Source organism: Bubalus bubalis, chromosome 6, assembly GCF_019923935.1.
Source record: "Bubalus bubalis isolate 160015118507 breed Murrah chromosome 6, NDDB_SH_1, whole genome shotgun sequence".
In the NCBI taxonomy this organism is placed as follows: domain Eukaryota; kingdom Metazoa; phylum Chordata; class Mammalia; order Artiodactyla; family Bovidae; genus Bubalus; species Bubalus bubalis.
This window is the reverse complement of record NC_059162.1, coordinates 111,516,395-111,536,675: the sequence shown is the minus strand read 5'-3', so window position 1 is coordinate 111,536,675 and position 20,281 is coordinate 111,516,395. Positions and strand designations below refer to the sequence as shown.

General features: G+C 48.7%; 1 protein-coding gene across 2 annotated transcripts in view; it reads right to left on the bottom strand.

The window, feature by feature from the left end:
- Positions 1 to 20,281, bottom strand: part of CSMD2 (CUB and Sushi multiple domains 2) — a 693,817-nt gene that overhangs the window by 415,629 nt on the left and 257,907 nt on the right. For both annotated transcript variants that reach the window (XM_044945284.2, XM_044945283.2), the window contains one exon: positions 14,539 to 14,746. In XM_044945284.2, coding sequence (XP_044801219.2) covers positions 14,539 to 14,746 — 208 coding nt within the window. The remainder of the gene's footprint in view (positions 1 to 14,538; positions 14,747 to 20,281) is intronic.

Genomic DNA, 20,281 nt, shown 5'->3' with positions numbered 1-20,281 from the left:
TGGCAGGTGGGGCAGATACTGAGAAAGGGATCTGTCTCAGCAGGTGTGGTAGCACAATGGAGCTGAGTGATGGGGGAGTTTGGGGCGTGCTGTTTTTGACTTCAGATGGTAGATACTGAACACGTCTCTATGTTCTTAAACATTAAACAATGTTTGATAGGGAAGAAAAAAAATGATGAGTGCAAAAAAAAAAAAAAAAAAAAAGATGATTCCAGCAGGGAAATCTTTAGAGAAGAACAGATCTGCAGCATAAAGGAGAGGCTGTTCTTTGACAAGAGCTAGGGCATTTGTCTACTGAAATTTGAAGTGTGGCAGAGAGATGCACTCACCAGTCATTTCATCTGCTATCATGTTCCCAGGCTCCCTTATGGTTAGGTTGAACCATGTGAATATTTCTTTTTTTAAAACTTTTTATTTTATACTGGAGTATAACTGATTAAAAATGTGACCGTTTCAGGTGGACAGCAAAGGACTCAGCCATAAATATACATGTATCCATTCTCCCCCAAACTCCCCTCCCATGCAGGTGCCACAATGTCTAGAGCAGAGCTTTCTGTTCTATACAGTGGGACCTTGTTGGTTATTCATTTTAAATATATCAGTGTGTACATGTCCATCCCAAACTCCCCAGCTATCCCTTTCCCCCCTCCTTGCCCTCTGGCAACTAAGTGTGTGAGTCTGTTTCTGTTTTGTATAATAAACAGGTTCATCCGTATCTTTTCTTTTTAGATTCCTCATATAAGGGATGTCATGCTGTGTTTCTGCTTCTCGGACTGACTGACTCCATATGACTATTTATGGCCCATGAAATGTGAGTGAGGGTGATATGTATCATATCTGGGCTGCGGCAGTGAAAAGCCCACGCTAGATTCGCCACTCTCTTTGCCTGCTATGCCATTGGACAAAGCCACATATTCCAGATAGGGGAACTACAAGATTCTAGATCCTGGATACTCCTGGGTATGACTATGTGGATTAGAGAGACTCCCAGAACAGACGTGTAGCATGAGCAGGAAATAAACCTTTGTGGTGTGATACTACTGAGTGTCAGGGTTAATGGAGTTCAAAGAAGGAAGTGGCAAGGGATGAGGCTGGGGTGGCAGGTAAGGGCTGGATCAAGAAGGGCCTATCAAGGGCTGGGATTTTATTCTGTAGACAATGGAAGATGATTGAAAGCTTTTGCCTGGGGCTTAGCGTGTCAGATCTGCATTTTAATTAAACCATTCTGGTAGCAGTGGGGAGGATGAATTGGAGAGTGCCAAGAAGCTGAGTGATCAGCAAGGAGGCTATTATAACCCACAAAGAAGAAAAGATGATGGGCTGAACTGGGGGAGTGGTAGTCAAGACTGTAAAGATATGCCACAGGAGGTTCACTGGGGGGAACTTAGCAATTAACTGAATGTGACTGGTGAGAGACAGGGATTAGACAGGGATGATTCCCAGAGCTGTGGTTGACTAGGTAGAGGGTAGTGCCATAAACCAAGAAAGGAAACAAACCCTGCCCACTTTAATCATCAGTTATGAATGAAGTTGGGACCTGTTGAGTTGGAAGCATTGGTGAGACATGAAGGGAGAGCTGTCCAATAAGTACTTGGCTCCAAAGGCTGATACTCAGTGGGGAGGACAGGCTAGGGAGCCACATTTGAGACCTGTAAACAGACAGGTGGCTTATCTGAAGCTACGGGAGCAGATAAGCTAACCCAGGAAGAACATGGGGGGATGGGCAGAGCAGTTAGGTGAGAACAGAATCTTGTGGTCATTGAAGAAGACAGAGAAGGAATGGTCAGAGAGGTCTAGAAAAATCATAGCGAGCAGCCTCAGAAAGAAAAAAAGAGAGAAGGAAAGTTCTGGAAGGAGCAGTAAGCAACAACGTAAAGGAATGCAGAAGTATCCAGAAGGGTGACACCTGAAGATGACCTTTTGGCTTTGGCATCGGAAGTGGTAGTGTTTGGGGTCAGGGGCTGGCTCTCTGATGATGATCTTAATGGGAATAGTTTCCGGGGGAGGCTGGGGGTAGAAGCCATGGTGAAGTAGGTAGAAGTTACTGGGGACAGAACACTTAGAGGCAGCCAGGACAGACTGCTCTTCCAAGAACTTAGATGAGAATTTCCCAGAGACGCTGGAGTTCTACTATCCCACAAAGTCTCTCCATTTTGTTCAAACCAAGCCTGCCTTCTCCTTTCCCAAATGACAAAATCCATTGAGTCTAATGCCATTTGCCACTTCATCAGATTATCAAATGCTAGTTTTCTGCTTGCATCTTACCTCTCTGGTGAGTTGTGGGTGTCGCACATCAGCGACTGGATGAGGAGAAACTGGGATTACAAGAAGTATAAGCTCAGGGACAGAACTAGGTCAGTCTTAGGGAGCCGGGAGAAGTTGTAAAAGCAAGGGACAGGCAAAAACCAGAGTGAAACACGGGCTAGGCAATGCCAAGAACACGCAGAACAAACATCCGTGGCCAAGTGGGAAGAAGGAGACCAGGACTGGGGCCTCGAACGTTCTGAACGAACTAACATCATTCTGGAAGGCGGATCGTGCCAGGACGAGGGGCCTCTGGAAGGGCCCAGAACAGCACCTTCCATCTGTCTTCGCGGCTCCATTGGGCATCTGGCAGCTCCTCCAGAGAGGTCGACAAGAGCATCCCACTGTCTGGTGCCCTTCACAGTCCTGGCATGGGCCGCCACGCAGACGCCGTGCTTATTACCAACCTGTTGCAGTAAGGCCCACGGGGTGCAGGCCAGCTGCCCGACCTCGGCTTCCCACACACAGAACTTGGCCAAGTCGCCAGCTCTAGAGGAGATGCTATGCTGACAGCGGACAACCCCGGCTCGCTTCCTGCCCCGTCCAGCTGCAGCTTGTGTTCTCTTTCTGAGAACAAGTTCTCAGCGACACAAACAAGAAAGTCATGTGGTGCATGCAGAAGCCCCAGCCTCGTGCTCCAGATCTCCAGGCTCGGGCTGCCAGCAGCATGCCAGGGCTCTAATCCTTTCCCACTGCTCAGCTGCAGAGCCCGTAATGCCACTTCCAACTCGGAGAGATACGGGAGATGAGATTTTAAAGGGCTGGTTATTTATGGCCTGGCTCCTGATGGAAAGAACAGATGTAATTTCATGGGCTCCATCAGAAGAGAACAGCTTCTCGGGCTGGTTTAAAGCATTGTGATGTGGCAGGAAAGGAGAGGGAAGTGAGGTTGTCACAGACCCACAGAGAGGCAGGAGGTTCTGAGTCTCGGCTGGAACAGGCCCATCCCCTTGCCAGTTCCGGGTGCCACTGGGCTTAACAGCCTCAGGCATGCACCATCTCTGCCAGCCTAAGACCTTAACCCTGCCTTGCTCCTGATATTCAAACAGACTGAAACCCCAGAGAACAGGCATAGACCTTACACCACTTGCCTGTATGAAGTTCAAAAGAAAATAGGGCATTGTGACATGGGTCTTTACACGTGTAATTCCCACTGCCTGAAATGCTGATCCTGAGTGCCTCCCACGGTGGCTCCTTCTCAACAGTCAAGTCTTAATCTTAGATCCTGTCCCCTCAGAGAGGCCGGCCCAATTCCATTTACTTAAGGTCTCCAGAGCTATTATTCCCCATCCTGTTCATTTCCTTCGTGGTACTCATCACAGCTGTATTTTACATATATTCTGTGACTCTTTTTTTCATAGCAGTCTCCCTGGAGTAGACCAGAAGTCCTGCAAAAACAGAGACTTCATTTGTTTTCTCCACCACTGTATTCCCAATGCCAGGCTCAGTGTCAGACAATGGAAGGGCTTAAGTAGTTTGAATGAATGAATAATGACAGAAAGATGCTGGCAGGGAAGATGGAGGTGGTAAGGCTGACCGAGATGTTGAAAGGAGACACTGCTGATAATGCTGCCGGTGCTGATCCTGAGGATGGCTTCTCAAGGCCCTGCCAGAATACTTAAACACCAAACTTTTCAGCCAGTTATTCCTGTCCCATGATCATCTCCACTAGTCTCATCGCAAACAGTGTATATCAATAACCAAGGGCAACTGTGTCCCTGTATCTTCTTCCTTGCTGTGGCCTTAATTTCCCTCTCTGTGCCCATTTCATGCTGGGGAGGCCAGCAAGCATGACCATCCCCTGGCCCTGCTCCTTCCCCTGTGTTCCTCTGCTGAATGACCCTACCAAAGCCATCAAGCCAGAAACGGGATTCACCCCAGACTCCTCCCCTGCCTTCATTCTTTCTTTCCAGTGAAGCCCCCAAAGCAGCTGACTCTGTATCTGAGGTGTTTTCTGAGATCACCGTCTCTGCTCCATCCCTTTACAACTACCATAATTCAAGGCTGGATGATCTCTTGGCTGAGTGGTCACCGAGTTTTACAGCTGGCTTCTGAACCTTCTATGAACCCAATTAAGATTCAGGGTGATCATGTTCCTTCTCTGCTTAAAATACTTCAATAGCTTTCTTTAGTCTATGGAATCCTCTCTCCGTTTATGAACGTGGGGACAAAGTTCTTTACGACCCATGCTCTTCCTGTGCTCGTCTCAGACCTCATATCCTGCCCTTGCTTTCTTGCACCCTGCACTCCACTTGCAATGCTGCAAACACACCAGGGCTCTTTCTGGCTCCACGTCAGTGATAAACTTTTGCTCACCCCTCAGTTCAACTCCAAAGTCATACCATCTGGGACTCATTCATCTGAGTCCTCCCAGTAGCCCCTCTATTGTGATGAAAGACTGAGTCCTTTTAGGAGGACATTTTTTGTTTCTGTCTTCCTAGTGACCTGGTATTCCTTTGGTGAACCACTTCTTTTCCACTTCCAGTCAGAGGTTTGGGTAGAACAGATAGCTATGTGACCCGGGCCTGGCCAGTAAGAATATCATCTAGCTATATATTGATGTTGAGAGCAGAGCACATGATTCAATTCTGGTCCAGTCAAGGACCATCTGAGGGCTTTTGTGGGAACCATTAGGAAAGACACACTTTCTTTCTGCTGCTGCTGCTGCTGCTGAGTCACTTCAGTCGTGTCCGACTCTGTGTGACCCCATAGACAGCAGCCCACCAGGCTTCCCCATCCCTGGGATTCTCCAGGCAAGAACACTGGAGTGGGTTGCCATTTCCTTCTCCAATGCATGAAAGTGAAAAGTGAAAGTGAAGTCGCTCAGTTGTGTCTGAATCCTAGTGACCCCATGGACTGCAGCCCACCAGGCCCCTCCGCCCATGGGATTTTCCAGGCAAGAGTACTGGAGTGGGTTGCCATTCTTTCTGCTAGGACTGCTAAATCAGTAGGATGGGGAAAGCTGATGTTAGTCAGCTCTGCTACCTCATGGGGAAAGTTTGCCCAATAGTGAAGCCAAGACAAAGCTGTGGGAGGGGAGAAGCAACTACAGATGACTTTATCCACACGCCTTGATCCAGCAGAGCCTGAAGCCAGTATGGACTTCTCAGTTATAGAAGACAGCATATTCCCTTTCTAGCTTGAATCAGCTGGAGATGGGTTTCTACGTCTTGGAAAAAAAAAAAAGAATCGTAGCTATTACATTTCTTTTTTAGCCCCAGGGAAACTTCTGTATACCTCTAAGAAAAGTACCTAACACATGCTATTGTAAAGCACTTAATTATATGCTTAATTATATGCCTCTCTGCCCTGATTGTGAGCTCCAGGGTCCTGTACAATGCACGGCTATTACATAAACATCTGTGGAGTAAATAAATATCCCCCTGGGGATGGGACTGTGTTTTTGTCTCCCTTGCACCTAGCAGAGCTAGTTCATAGAAGGCTCTCAATAAATGATTACTGAAAATAAATAGGGAAAAAGTAACAAAGAATGAAAATGATCTAAACCAATGGTTTGACAATATATATATGAATGAATAAATAAGTGAATAGTTATTAACAAATCCCCATTGGCATGCTGTTTTCATTCTAATTATATCTGAATCTAATGACTCTTGAATGAAATATCTAGTTAAAAGTCGCTGAGATCAAATGGTTCTAGTTGGCTCAAATTCCATGGGCAAAATGCTTAATAATTAAAAATCAGTGTTTCAAAAGGAGAAATTGTTACTAGCAAAATTTCAAACTGAATGTCTGTATATTAGATGGGAGTTTTTGTATCCCCACCTATAAACATAAAAGCAAACCAATGAAGGGAAACAAAGTAAAGAAAAATCCTCAAAGTTGAATCCAGAGAGTAGGTTGAACCTGCTTTCCAGGGAAATTCTCTTTTCAAAAACAGCTGAAGGGACTTTCCTGGTGGTTAAGACTCCACACGTCCATTACAGGGGACACGGGTCTGAAGTATAGTTGGGAATTAAGATTCCACATGCCTTGGAGTATCAGTTCAGTTCAGTTGCTCAGTCTTGTCTGACTCTTTGCAACCCCAAAGTGCAGCACACCAGGCCTCCCTGTCCATCACCAACTCCCGGAGTTCACTCAAACTCACGTCCATCGAGTCGGTGATGCCATCCAGCCATCTCATCCTCTGTCGTCCCCTTCTCCTCCTGCCCTCAATCCCTCCCAGCATCAGAGTCTTTTCCAATGAGTCAACTCTTCGCATGAGGTGGCCAAAGTACTGGAGTTTCAGCTTTAGCATCATTCCTTCCAAAGAACACCCAGGGCTGATCTCCTTCAGAATGGACTGGTTGGATCTCCTTGCAGTCCAAGGGACTCTCAAGAGTCTTCTCCAACACCATAGTTCAAAAGCATCAATTCTTCGGCGCTCAGCTTTCTTCACAGTCCAACTCTCACAACCATATATGACCACTGGAAAAACAATAGCCTTGACTAAACGGACCTTTGTTGGCAAAGTAATGCCTCTGCTTTTCAATATGCTATCTAGGTTGGTCATAACTTTCCTTCCAAGGAGTAAGCGTCTTTTAATTTCATGGCTGCAGTCACCATCTGCAGTGATTTTGGAGCCCCCCCAAAATAAAATCTGACACTGTTTCCACTGTTTCCCCATCTATATCCTATGAAGTGATGGGACCAGATGCCATGATCTTAGTTTTATGAATGTTGAGCTTTAAGCCAACTTTTTCAGTCTCCTCTTTCACTTTCATCAAGAGGCTTTTTAGTTCCTCTTCACTGTCTGCCATAAGGGTGGTGTCATCTGCATATCTGAGGTTATTGATATTTCTCCTGGCAATCTTGATTCCAGCTTGTGCTTCTTCCAGCCCAGCGTTTCTCATGATGTACTCTGCATAGAAGTTAAATAAGCAGGGTGACAATATACAGCCTTGATGTACTCCTTTTCCTATTTGGAACCAGTCTGTTGTTCCATGTCCAGTTCTAACTATTGCTTCCTGACCTGCATATAGGTTTCTCAAGAGGCAGGTCACGTGGTCTGGTATTCCCATCTCTTTCAGAATTTTCCACAGTTTATTGTGATCCACACAGTCAAAGGCTTTGGCATAGTCAATAAAGCAGAAATAGATGTTTTTTCTGGAACTCTCTTGCTTTTTCAATGATCCAGCTCCTGCCTTTGAGTATAGCAATAAACAAAAAACAAACAACTCCCCCCCACACCCCCCCCAAAAAAAACAACAGCTGAAGTCTATTGGGCAGCCCTGGGGGCAGGACCTGGGAACACTAGGCACTGGAGTCGACTTTCTCCTCTTTTTTCCCAGGTGGAAGGGGCTACTGAGGCTCAGAGGTGGATGGCAGAGTCTCCAGTCTCCAGGGTGGGTGCATGATGAAGAGAATCCTCCCTAGAGAATCCCTGGGACCAGTTCCTGGGCCTGTGTCTCAGGGGTCAGGGAAGTGAGCTCCTACATTGGCCAGGAGACCCAGGCAGCAGCCTTAGAATGATGCCCTCCCACCCCTCATCTCCCGCTCTCATATCAAAACGGTACCCATCCTTAAAGGCCCGGCTCGAATGCAGGCCCTGCCTGGAGGCCCCAGTCTCCTGCCCCAGGACAGCATCCTCCTCTAAAACCCTGCAGCATGTTCTCCTCCCTTTTCTTATTTCGTATGTTCAGTGGAGGCAAGGTTGTCACATAGAGGACTGTGGCGGGCTAGACTTGAGGGCACAGAGGGAATGGGCTGCTGCTGCTAAGTCGCTTCAGTCGTGTCCGACTCTGTGCGACACCAGAGACGGCAGCCCACCAGCCTCCCCCGTCCCTGGGATTCTCCAGGCAAGAACACTGGAGTGGGTTGCCATTTCCTTCTCCAATGCATGAAAGTGAAAAGTGAAAGTGAAGTCGCTCAGTCGTGTCCGACTCTTAGCGACCCCATGGACCACAGCCTACCAGGCTCCTTCATCCATGGGATTTTCCAGGCAAGAGTACTGGAGTGGGGTGCCATTGCCTTCTCCAGAGGGAATGGGCAGCAGATCCCAAATGACTGTAGTGAAACGAAGAATGAAATCCCAGTAGACTGAAGGAAGCAAAGAAGAGAGGCTGAGGGGCCACAACTCCCGGTACAGACGGATCCACAGAAGATGGGAGAGTGGTCCTGAGTCTACACAGAAATCCCAGACGCAGGAAGGAGCTTTGAACTCCCTCTACCATACACACCCCCGTGAACACACCCTTGTGGCTGGCACTTTAGCTGGCCCCAGAGAAAGGGTGGCTTCCACCTTGAGTGCAGGTCAGGCCTTGCCTGCCCTCCCCGTCACAGGAAGAAGCAGCCACAGGGGTGGAAGAGGCAGTGGAATAGGAGCCAAGGAGGGAGCAAGGCCCAACAGATTCTGCATCCTCATCAATCCGAGACAGTGAGGGGGCTGTGCCTCCCCCTTCTCTGCAGGATGTCTTCTCCACACTCTGCCCCTTCTTCCCAAGCCTGCAGACCCCTTAGGGTCGCCGGGGCACTGCCCCTGCCCCAGGCCGGCCCAGAGCAGCCATCAGCAGCTGAATGAGTTGAACTAGCCAGCCCGGGGCCTGGGTGCAGGCAGAGAAGAGGTGCTGCTGCTCACAGTGCACTCAGAACGTGCAGCTCTGGGAAGACCGTTGCAACCAAATCACCCCCACCTGCTGACTCTGCACAGGTGTCCTCCTGTCTGACCCAGGGGCTCTCTGCCAGTTCCCCTCACCTGGTGCCCCTCACCTGGTAACTCCCCAGAGCTGGATCAGGCAAGTGTCACTCTGCCTGGTGAGATGCCACTGGGCTTGCAGGCTGGGCCATGGCTGTGGTGGGGTCACCAAGAATTGGGTAAAGCTCAGAGTGGACTTATCGTACCCTTTTTCCCTCAAGAGAGAGAGCACCTTGCTTCTAGCCCCATCACAGGACTAAGTCAGGCAGCAGTTTACATGTTGATCCCTTCCAACATGCCTTGTAGGTTGGTATAATGAGCCCCATTTTTCAGATGTGGAAACTGAGGTTCAGAGAGGTTAGTAAATATCCCAAGACTACACAGCAATGAAGAGGTGGATCTGGGTTTTGAGCTCATGTCTGTCTGAGTCCCAAGTCTGCTGTCTCCTCAGATGCCAAGGTGCAGGCTCGACACCTAAGGTTGGAGACACTACGCAGACCTCGCCCCTGTTCTCGGAGGGGTGTCTGGCTTTCTCTCCTCTCATACAGCCCAGGGGAAGCTCCTGCTGAGATGCCAGTGGACTGAGTTCAGCATGAGGCAAAGGGGAGAGATTCTGGGTGGATTTTAACTCACAGATTTTCTCCAAGATGGAGAGGCTGCCTCTGTAATGGCCTGGCAATTACTTCTCCTCATTATGATAACATGATCCTAATTCCCTCCAGGGACTCAGAAGCCCAGGCTTTAAGAGAATCTTCTGCATCCCTTAGTCCCAGCCCTCTGAAAAGTCCAGGGGCCCATGAGGAACTGGAGCCGTGGTGAGCATATTTTCATAGAATTGGAGAGGAAGGAATAGGGCTCCCTGAAGATCACTGCCAACAGATGGGGTCAGAGCAGAACAAAGACCACTATCCACCCCTGAGAAGGATCAGCGAGCAAAAATTGGTCCCTAAATTGAGTTCAGTGAACTAGAAGTATGTATGTGTCAGGGGGGTTGACTTGGTGATGTGTATATGGCAATGACTTGGAGGAGTGTGTGTCCTTTGGCTGTGTGAGTGTGTGTGGGGGTAGGGGTAGGGGAGTAATACCAAATCTGCTATGTGGATTGTAACTCTCAAGTCAATTCAAGCCCAGTTTGGCTCCTGGTCAATCACACGCACAAAAAGACAATTAACTTTAGGGAGAGCAAGTCTGAGACACTTGGGACCCCTCAGCATGACAGAGATGCAGGGTTCAGTGTTCACCACAGAAACAACCTTTTCCCACTCAAAACATGTATGGTCGGATTCCCAGAGGCCAGGGGTGGACAAGCACACAGGAAGCGGTAGTCCACCGATTGACGCATATACATCACAGGACTTTACAGTTATGGCAGACACCATTATTATGCACACCCCTCCCACCCTGTCTTTCATTATGTCAGTGCCATTGATTATATCCTGCCACCTTTTTGGCTTTGAATTGTCCTTTGTTTTATGAAATCATGTTCTGAAGAGTTGGCAGGATTTTTTTTTTGTTCTCTAATATCCTTGGAAGAAAAGTTATGACCAACCTAGATAGCATATTGAAAAGCAGAGACATTACTTTGCCAACAAAGGTCTGTCTAGTCAAGGCTATGGTTTTTCCAATGGTCATGTATGGATGTGAGAGTTGGACTGTGAAGAAAGCTGAGCGCCGAAGAATTGACGCTTTTGAACTGTGGTGTTGGAGAAGACTCTTGAGAGTCCCTTGGACTGCAAGGAGATCCAACCAGTCCATTCTGAAGGAGATCAGCCCTGGGTGTTCTTTGGAAGGAATGATGCTAAAGCTGAAACTCCAAACGCCACCTTACGCGAAGAGTTGACTCATTGGAAAAGACTCTGAGGCTGGGAGGGATTGAGGGCAGGAGGAGAAGGGGACGACAGAGGATGAGATGGCTGGATGGCATCACTGACTCGATGAACATGAGTTTGAGTGAACTCCGGGATATGGTGATGGACAGGGAGGCATGGCGTGCTGTGATTCATGGGGTCGCAAAGAGTTGGACACGACTGAGTGACTGAACTGAATATCCTTATTTGGCAAAATAAAAAATTATCAAGCCTATGTTTTGCCAATCATTTGGAACTTGAAGTCCATGAAGTCCAAACCCTAATTTAAACTCTCCGGCTTACATCCTCTTCGGAGGGGGAGGAGAGTGTAGGAACTGAGTTAGGGACAGTCCATGCCACCATCCTCTTTTGAATCATCACAAATCTGCTACCTGATAGAGGAGGTGTGATTTAGTTGCTAAGTCGGGTTTGATGCTGCGAACCCATGGACAGGGGCCCATCAGGCTCCTCTGTCCATTGGATTTTCCAGGCAAGAACACTGGCATGGGTTGTCATTTCCTTCTCCAGATAAAGGAGATAGTGGTTTTTTTTTTTTCCCCTCTAAAAGGTGTATCTGTTTTCTCAATAGATGAAGGGATGTCTAGTTGCTCAAATTCATCTTTCCAGATGTTGTCTTTCTCTGTTTGGTGAAGAACTCAAGAGAACATCCTAAAGTCCTATTGGTTTGATCTGGTGATAAAAGCAATACACTCATAAAGCAGAAGCATCCCATTTTCACATGAGTCCAGGGATCCATAAAGGAGAGGGGCTGGGGAGGGAGCGGGTTCTTTGCACAGACGTCCTGAGCCTGCAGGTTTGTTCATCCGTAACTGCTACGCAGGTATAAATTAAAACAACAAATGCATCCTGCCTGGCAAGGGTGACACAGACCCTGTAAATGATTATAATTTAATCTTACGGCAGAGTTCTGAATGACTCCCCTAACGATTTCCTCTGCTTAATTCCTTCCCCACTGAGTGACTTAATAGGAAAAGGAATATTCTTTCCCGTTTGTTTCCCTCCAGAAGTTTGGACAACCAGGTAGACTCACATCCGGTGGGGGGCAGGGGCGGGGGGGCGGGTGGAGGCTGTGGGAGACCATTTGGCCCACGGATAAACAAGTGCATTAGTGCATTGCAGAGGCCTTGGGGCTGGAAGAGAGAGAACCAGCAAGGATATCCATCTCGGTATCTGTTTGCAGAAGTGGAAGCTTGGCTACAATCCATCAAGAGACCTGATGGAGTGAATTGTGTCAGTCTCACAAGGGAATGCACCGCAACCAAGATAGTCCTCCACAAACACTGCATGACGAAGTGTGCTGACGTGACTAAGAAGACGGGCTTTCAAGTCCAGCTAACCTGGGGTTGAATCCCAGCTCTGCTCCTTACTACTGTGTAACTTCAAGACAGTGACCTAACCACACTGGGCCTCATTTTCCTCATCTGTAAAAGAAGGAAGATTATCCTACCTACTTCATAGAAGTCTAAATGAAATTACACCTGTAAGAGCTTAGAATCAGCCTGCCACATAAAACCTCAATAAATACTGTTTATTTACTAAATAAATTCTAGTCTCACACCAATTGCATTTCGGAGACATGTGTAATGATATAGGAAAAATTTTCATGATATAATGTTCAGTTAAAAATATATAGTTACTGACATATTTTCAGATCTTAATTTTTTAATATTAAACATATATAAAAATGCCAGCTAGCTTGATCTAGGCAAAGCAAAAAGGCCAAAGGGGAATACATCAAAACGTTAATACTTGTGGGACTTCCCTGGTGGTCCAGTGGTTAAGAATCTGCCTTGCAGCCTAAAAGAGTGGGGAGTCTGGGGGAGAACAGATACATGTATATGTCTGGCTGAGCCTCTTTGCTCTCCACCTGAAACTGCCACAACACTGTTTACGGGCTATACCCCAATACAAAATAAAAAGGTTTTTTAAAACATGAATCTGCCTTGTAATGCAAGGGAGGTGGGTTCGATCCCTGATTGCAGAACCAAGGTCCCACATGTTGCTGGGCATCTAAGCCCACAAACTGCAACTACTGAAGCCTGAGTGCTCTGGACCCCGAGTGCCACAACCAGGGAGCCTGGGAGCCATAGGGAATGATCTCGAATTCTGCAACCAAGACCCAATGCAACCAAATACAGAAAACGTTAATACTTGTTATTCATTTCCCTATACCTTTTAATATTGTCCATGTTTTCTATACGGAGCATATGGATGACATAAACGATCAGAAAAATAGGTATTTTACAAAAAGAGGGCAGGGAGACAGAAGGTCTTCGGACTGGGAAGTCCCTGGGAGTGCGGTTTGGTGGACAGTCATCTAGACTTTCATCCCAACTCCAAGCACCAAATGTCCAGTCCCTGCCGCTGGACCAACCTCCACACAGCAATCAGCCATCAGCTCATGTCTGCCTGTCTCAACACCCCATCCAGGGCAGTAAATGACCTAACTTGGCCAAGTTTTTGCGACACGCTTCTGACACCAAGGTCTTCTAACCCCCAGGTCAGAACACCTTCTACCACAACATGAAATCTGAGTTTCGTGGTCCCCGAAGCTCCAAGTCCATATTTGGCAGGAGTCTGTTTCCACTTTTTCCCTCTCAAATAGTCATGCTTGGGGCCTGTTGTGGATTTGTCTGTTTTCCTCACTCTCAAAGGGCCATGTCTTACTCAACTGGCCTTCCTACAACAAAACCTGGTATAAAAGAAATGTTCAACATCAGCCGCTCTTGTTCTTCCTCTCCCACCCTTCCTCCCCTTCCCCGCCCACGCCTCTAGCCCACTGACCACTGTATCTGTCTTCCCAAGGGACTATCCATCCCTGACGCTTGCAGCTGCCACTTTCTGCTTCACTCAGGCCCCTCAGTGACACCTCCTCCTTCTCAGTCCCAGGCAGCGAGCCCCATCTTCCCCAGCACCATGCAGCAATCAAGACTGCAAAGAAGCACACCTGAGTGCATCCTTCTATTGGCTCCCCATGTGCTGACCCAGGTCCCCCTGCTGCCCTCGTCCTGATAACAGAACCACCAGAATACAAGAGCACATTATGAATGTCGCACCACCATTCTCGAGGCTTGTCACCCAAACAGAAAGCACGTCACTTCCTAAGCCAGCCCCAGCTAGGGCCCACCCCATGGGTCCACGCCTGGGAGACCACAAACAACCAAGGCCGGTAAGCTTTCATCATCCGTCTCCTCCCAAACCTGCTGACACCAGAGTCTCCATGGCAGCAGAGCACAGCTCACAAAAGCCCTGCTTTGTGGTGAAGCCAAACAATAGGAAGTAGGTTAGCCCTTCCCGCAGGAACCAAGACGTGATAATGCCTCTCCCGGCTCAGAACCCTGGGCATGGGAAAAGCAACTGCCACTCAACGTTCTAGTCCCTTTGCTGGATGCTTCCAGCAATGGGACAATATTTCAAGTCATTTCACTGAGACCCTATCCATGTCCTGAGACCACTGTTAGTCTTAATGCAAGTTCCTTGACCAAATCCCATCCTGATATTCTTCAGCGAGGACATGCTTCAAATCAGCTACAAAAATCACCATGAAAATTGACCCCAGCTCTGAAAATACGCAGTGACTTCTCGTTATGAGGAAAGGAAACTTTCCAGTAGGGGGTAGAAAAGGAGGCTAAGGGACCTCTGGCTGCAGGTCTAGGCGCCAAGGGGACCGCATCCCTGGAAGCCACAGTTGCAGGGGACAGGGGGGAGGGAGGGGAGGGGAGGCGTGCTTACCAAAGGGAGGAGCCTTCGGTCCCCGTGACTTCCAGGAAGTCGTAACCGTCCTCCAGCTGGAAGTCAATAAAGACCAGAGCGATGGTGTCCCCCAGCTCGGCCAGGATGGTCCAGGTGCAGTCGGCGTTGTTGTGGTACTCCGAGGGGAAGTGCGGGCTGGAGATGATGCCGCTCTGGCCCCGCAGGGTCCCGCCGCATGCATCGTCCGCTGTGGGCAGACACAAGAGGCTCATGTGAATCCAGGTCCTGGTACTTAATCGTGTACTGCATGCATGAGAGGCAGAGAGGACCCTGGGACATGACCTGCAGAGAGCATGTGCCACAAACTTCCAGAGCCCTGATTGTGCACCAGACCCTGTTCTGAGAATTTTAGTTCTTCTTCCTCTCATTGAACAGATGAGGAAACCAAGGCACAGGGAGGTAAAGCAACCTGCCTGAGGTCACACAGCCAATGAGCTAGGTCAGTGAGCTGGGTGAACTCTGCCTGTTGGAGCACGCTTCTAGCTACTACACCACACTGTTGCGCAATGACCAAGAAAAAAGGAGAAATCAGTTGTCACACTTATTTCCATGGTCATGACTGTGGTGACCAGGACATTTTCCCCTACCAGATCCTAGGAAACTTCGGATGTGGAAGTGAAAGTGTTAGTCGCTCAGTCACGTCTCACTCTTTGGGACCCCACGGACGGTAGACTGCCAGGCTGCTCAGTTCATGGAATTAACCAGGCAGGAATACTGGAGTGGGTTGCTATTTCCTTCTCCAGGGGAATCTTGCCAACCCAGGGATCGAACCTGGGTCTCCTGCATCTCAGGCAGACTCTTTACTGCCTGAGCTACCAAGGAAGCTCTTGGATGTAATGGAACATAACGAAAGCTCATCACAGTTCCCTGTGGGCAAAACTCAAAGGGCACTCACAGCCTGGCCAGACCTCTGCAATCTTCCCTCCTGCTCCTCGGCCCAGGTCAGCTCGGTTCGAGTGCTGGGTGTGGTCACACCTCCTGGGCTTTGCTCACACCTCACCATCTGTCTAGGGTGCCCCTTGTCCAGAGGAAGTCTTCCGATGCTTTGAGATCCAACGCCAATGCCACTTCTCAGTAAAGCCTCATTCCCCCATGCTTTTAATAACTGCTCCCTTCTCTGTGCTCCTACAGCAGAGTGTGTGACTTCAGACATCGTACTTGGCAGTGTGAGTGACCTGTCACATGTCTGTCTGCCACTCAAGGTTCTGAACTTGCTGGAAATCCCAAGGGCAGGGACCATGTCTTCCTCATCCACACAGCACATCCTGATGGAATCACTGCTCCAGCCTAAATCCCAGCTGAGACTTGATATGCAGAAACAATGATCCCAAGACCATGCTCTGATTATATAATAGTTAAGAACACCGGCTTTCCAATTTTTGCACAGCTCAGTGTGCACCCCTCCCCTGCAGCTTATAGCTGGGTGGCTTAGTGGAAGTTAACCAGATTTCCTAAGCCTGCCCTCCTGGAGCTTGTATGCAAGTGGTGGGGGTGGTTTAGTCGCTATTTCCAACTCTGGTGACCCCATGAACTGTAGCCCACCAGGTTCCTCTGTCCATGGGATTTCCCAGGCAATAATACTGGAGTGGGTTGCCATTTCCTTCTCCAAGGGATCTTCCCCACCCAGGGATCAAAACTGCATGTCCTGTATTGCACGCAGATTCTTCACCGCTGAGTCACCAGGGAAGCCCCTTGTATTCAAGTAAGGGATAGTAATCCACTTAGCAAAAGCTGTATTAGAGATGTGGACTAAATTATAAAGAAAGGAAAAATGTAATATCAGGATTCAAATGTGTATCACAGGCAGCAGAGTAACAGTGACCAAAGTTACTATTTATTAAGCACTTACACGGTGCCATGTGCTACGCTAACTACTCTACATATTTCATGACTCTATGAAATATCATCCCCATTTTACAGGTAAAGAAACCAAGGCACATAGAGTTTCAGTTATTTGCCAAAGGTACAGCTTATAGTAATTAAAGGAGCTGGGATTTTTAAGCCCAACAGTCTAATTTCAGGGCCAATGCTCTTAACCAACACTCCCTTATCTCGCAGGAGTACAGTTCACACTTTGAGGACAGAGATAAAGTAGCACATTACTTTGCTTGGGTGAGTCAGTTTGGGAAAGCTTAACAGAGGCAGTACTGTTAGGGCAGGGTTTTGAAGAATGAACTGGAGTTCACTACATAGAGAAGAAATGGAAGGGCATCGAACAGAAAAGAGAACCAGAGGTCATAACCATGGAAGCACAAAGACACAAGGCAGATCTAAGATGAGTCAATCGAGATGGTCTATCTAGGGCGGAGTGAACAGAGAGGAATGATGGGTGGAGGAGCCATATGGCAGAGAACACTGGGCTCCAAAAGATTGGAAGCAGTGGACTGTATTGGAAGGAAACTGGAGTTTAGGGTCAGGAAGGTCTAGACTTGAATTTGGGTTCCACAATTCACCAGCCCATGGGACCTTGGGTGATTTATTTCTCTAAGCTTCATTCTGCTTCTCTGCAGAACGGTTTCTTGTGACAGCTGAATGGGATAATGAATATGACGGTACCGAGCATCAGCCAGTGACAGGCATGTGCTAGATGCCCAACTAAAGGCAAATCCTCCCTTTCCTTCCACTTCATCTTGCGGATCAAAGACAGTGAGGAAACAGGATTAAATCTGCATCTTAGAAAGACCACTGTGGCATAGACGAGGTCTGAGCTGGGGCAGTGGGCAGGATGCTCTCAGTAGCACAGAGTCACCAGTCAAGGTAAGGCCAGATGCAATCCGAGCTAAAGGACCCGAGGAGGGTGGGAGTTGGACCTGCTTGACAGCTAGTGAAGAAGTAGAATCTACAGGACTAGCAGTTGGGAGGCATGAATGAACCCCAAGCTTCAGGCACGAGCATCTGGAGGGACAAAAGATGCCACTTCCTGTGTCAGGGGACCCAGGAGGAGGGGGGCGCCTTGCGGTGTGGAAGGCAGGCAGTTTTGGACACCATGGGGTAGAGTGTGTGCAGGGGCATCCCAGCGGAGAGAGGGAGCTGACAGCTGGATACATAGAAGCTGTGTGGGATGGAGATAAAAGTGGGTTTATTCAGAAGTCCTGAACTATCCTTACTAATGTCATTCTACAGGGTTAAGGTCTATTCAAGACAATGAGCCCATTTCTTCTTTCTTTTTTACCTTTTTGGCCGTGCCATGCAGCATGTGGCATTCTAGTCCACTGACCAGGGATCAGACCTGTTCCCCCTGCAGTGGAAGTGTGGAGTCTCAACCTCTGGGCCGCCAGGGAAGTCCTAAGAATGAGCCCATTCTTAAATGTTCAGCTCCTTGGTATGTATGAGCACAGAAATGAAGGCGTCTCACTCAGTAGGTATTCAGCAAAGTTTCCCTCCCACACTCACTAGGTGGGCAGCTACTGCGTGCTAGACACCGGGCCAGGACCAGCACTACATCATGAAAAGCACGATCTCATCCCTGCCCGGAGAGCTTCTCTGAGTGGGGGTAGCTAGGCAAACACGCAGTGGCTCCCAGAACTGTTATAACCAAGGGGTCAGGGCACAGTGACAGCGGAGGGGACTTAAGAAGGCTTCACGCAAGAGGCAACGTTTGTGTTGAGATATCCATTCATTCATTCAATAAACATTTACTGAGTATCTATATGTGTCAGGCACTGTTCTAGGTACAAAGGATTCATCTGCAAATAAAATTCCTACCCTCGTGAAGCTGACATTCCAGTCGGAAGAAAACAGACAATACATAAGATAAATAAGTAAACTTCTTCCCTAAGTAAACTTCTTTCCCAGCAGTAAAGAATCCACCTGCCAATGCAGGAGATGAGGCTTCAATCACGGGTTTGATCCCTGGAGATCCCTTCTCCAGAAGATTTCCCTGGAGAAGGAAATTGCAACCCACTCCAGTATTTTTGCCTGGGAAAGCCCATGGACAGAGGAGCCTGGTGGGCTACAGTCCATGGGATGGCAAAAGGGTTGGACACGACTGAGCGACTAAGCAACAGACAATTGTAAGTGAAGTGGTGATCAATGCAGAAGCAGGATGGGAGGACCTTGCACTAGAAGTGGGGGTGTGGACATTGCATAAAAGGGGTCAGAGAAGGCCTCACTGAGAAGCTGACATTTAAACCAAGACCTGGGGGAGGCAGACGGGAAGCCCGGTGATTATCTAGAGGAATAGCATTTGAGATAGAACAGCAAATGCAAAGGCTCTGGTGTGCAGAGGCCTGGCACTGTTGAAGAGCATCAAGAAACCCAAGGGGATGGCACTCTGGGAGTAAGGAGGGGAGGGGCAAGGATGGGGCCCCATAGGGGACCTTTGAGGCCACTGCTAGGTCTTGGGGTTTTATTGGAATGAGATGAGAAGTCAGTGGCAGGTTCTGAGCAGAAGACCTCATCTGATTGGTGTATTAACAGGATCCCTTGAGCTGCTGTGTAGACAACAGACCAAAGAGGAAGAGGGCAGAAGCAAGGGGCTTGTAGAGGCTACTTCAGTGATTTAGGAAAGAGATGTTGTTGGCTTGGGCCAGGTGGTACTGGGGAGATGGAGTCAATGTCTGGCTGTGTTTTGAATGCTGAGCTGGTGGGATTGAGGGCTGACTGCCTGGTAGGATCAGGCCAAAGGCTGTCCTAGGCAGAGGAAAGGCAGGAGCAAGGCAGCTGCAGGGGCACATGTCACATTTAGAGGCATAGTTAGGATTGTCGGAACTCAAAGGGCAACACAGAGATGGCAGAGCTGGGTGGGTGGGAAGGAAGGGCTGCCTGGTGAAGGGCCTCGGATGCCACGTGAAGGTCTGCAGTTCTGTTCTCATTTCCTCCCTGTTTTTCCTGCTGCCTCCAATCCAGGTGACCCGCCCCATAAAGGAGGGTGGGAGGAAAGGTAGACACATTTGCTTTGCTCAGTTTTAAATCGAGTTTTCCTGGTGCTGTTTGTCGTATCCAGTTGCACAGTATTTCCTGGGTATCACTCTGGCAGAAGCCTGTGAAGTCTGACATCCAAGGCAGAGTTTGTCTCCTTGACTTCACCGTGACCAGTACAGGGAGATAAGGCCCAGGAGCCAGCCAGCAAGCGGGACATTTGTCAGCGTCGCTCCCAGCAAGCCCGGGGCCTGTGGGCTGCAAGAGTCCCACACTGGCCCTGTCTATCCCAGGTGGACGTGTCTACACCCTTAGCCACAGTGGCTTCATCTTGACTCCACTGAAGGTTAGGAAAATCATGGTCAAAGAAGAGACACTTAGCCTGGACCTTGAAAAAGGAATAGGCAAATGTGGAGGGAGAGAAAAGAAAGGGCTTCCCCACAGAGGAAACAGGGCATTTGAGGGCAAGGGGGGCCCTAATGGGCTTGGTGCACTTGGGAAGTGGGCCACTTTCCCTCCAGGTGAAGGTGTAGGATGCATGAGATGAATGGTGGGGTGGACGTGGAAAGGGAGGTGGAGGTCCGCTCGGAAAGGCCTCGGAGGGCTTGCTAAAGGGAGGGATTCTACCTTGCTGGTGCTGGGGAGACTTGCAGGATTGTCAGCAGGGAGTGAAAGCCAGGTCTGCTTTAGAAAGTGACTCTGGTCCCTGCATGATGGATGAATGCTGTGGTTTGGGGGGTGGCAAGGATGGCAGGCAGGGAGAAGTAGTGAAGAGAACGCCGAAGAGGCCACTGCCGTCATCAGAGCCTGAACTCTGGGCCACGGGAAAGAGAAGGAGCAGAAGAGATTCAAGAGCCGAGTC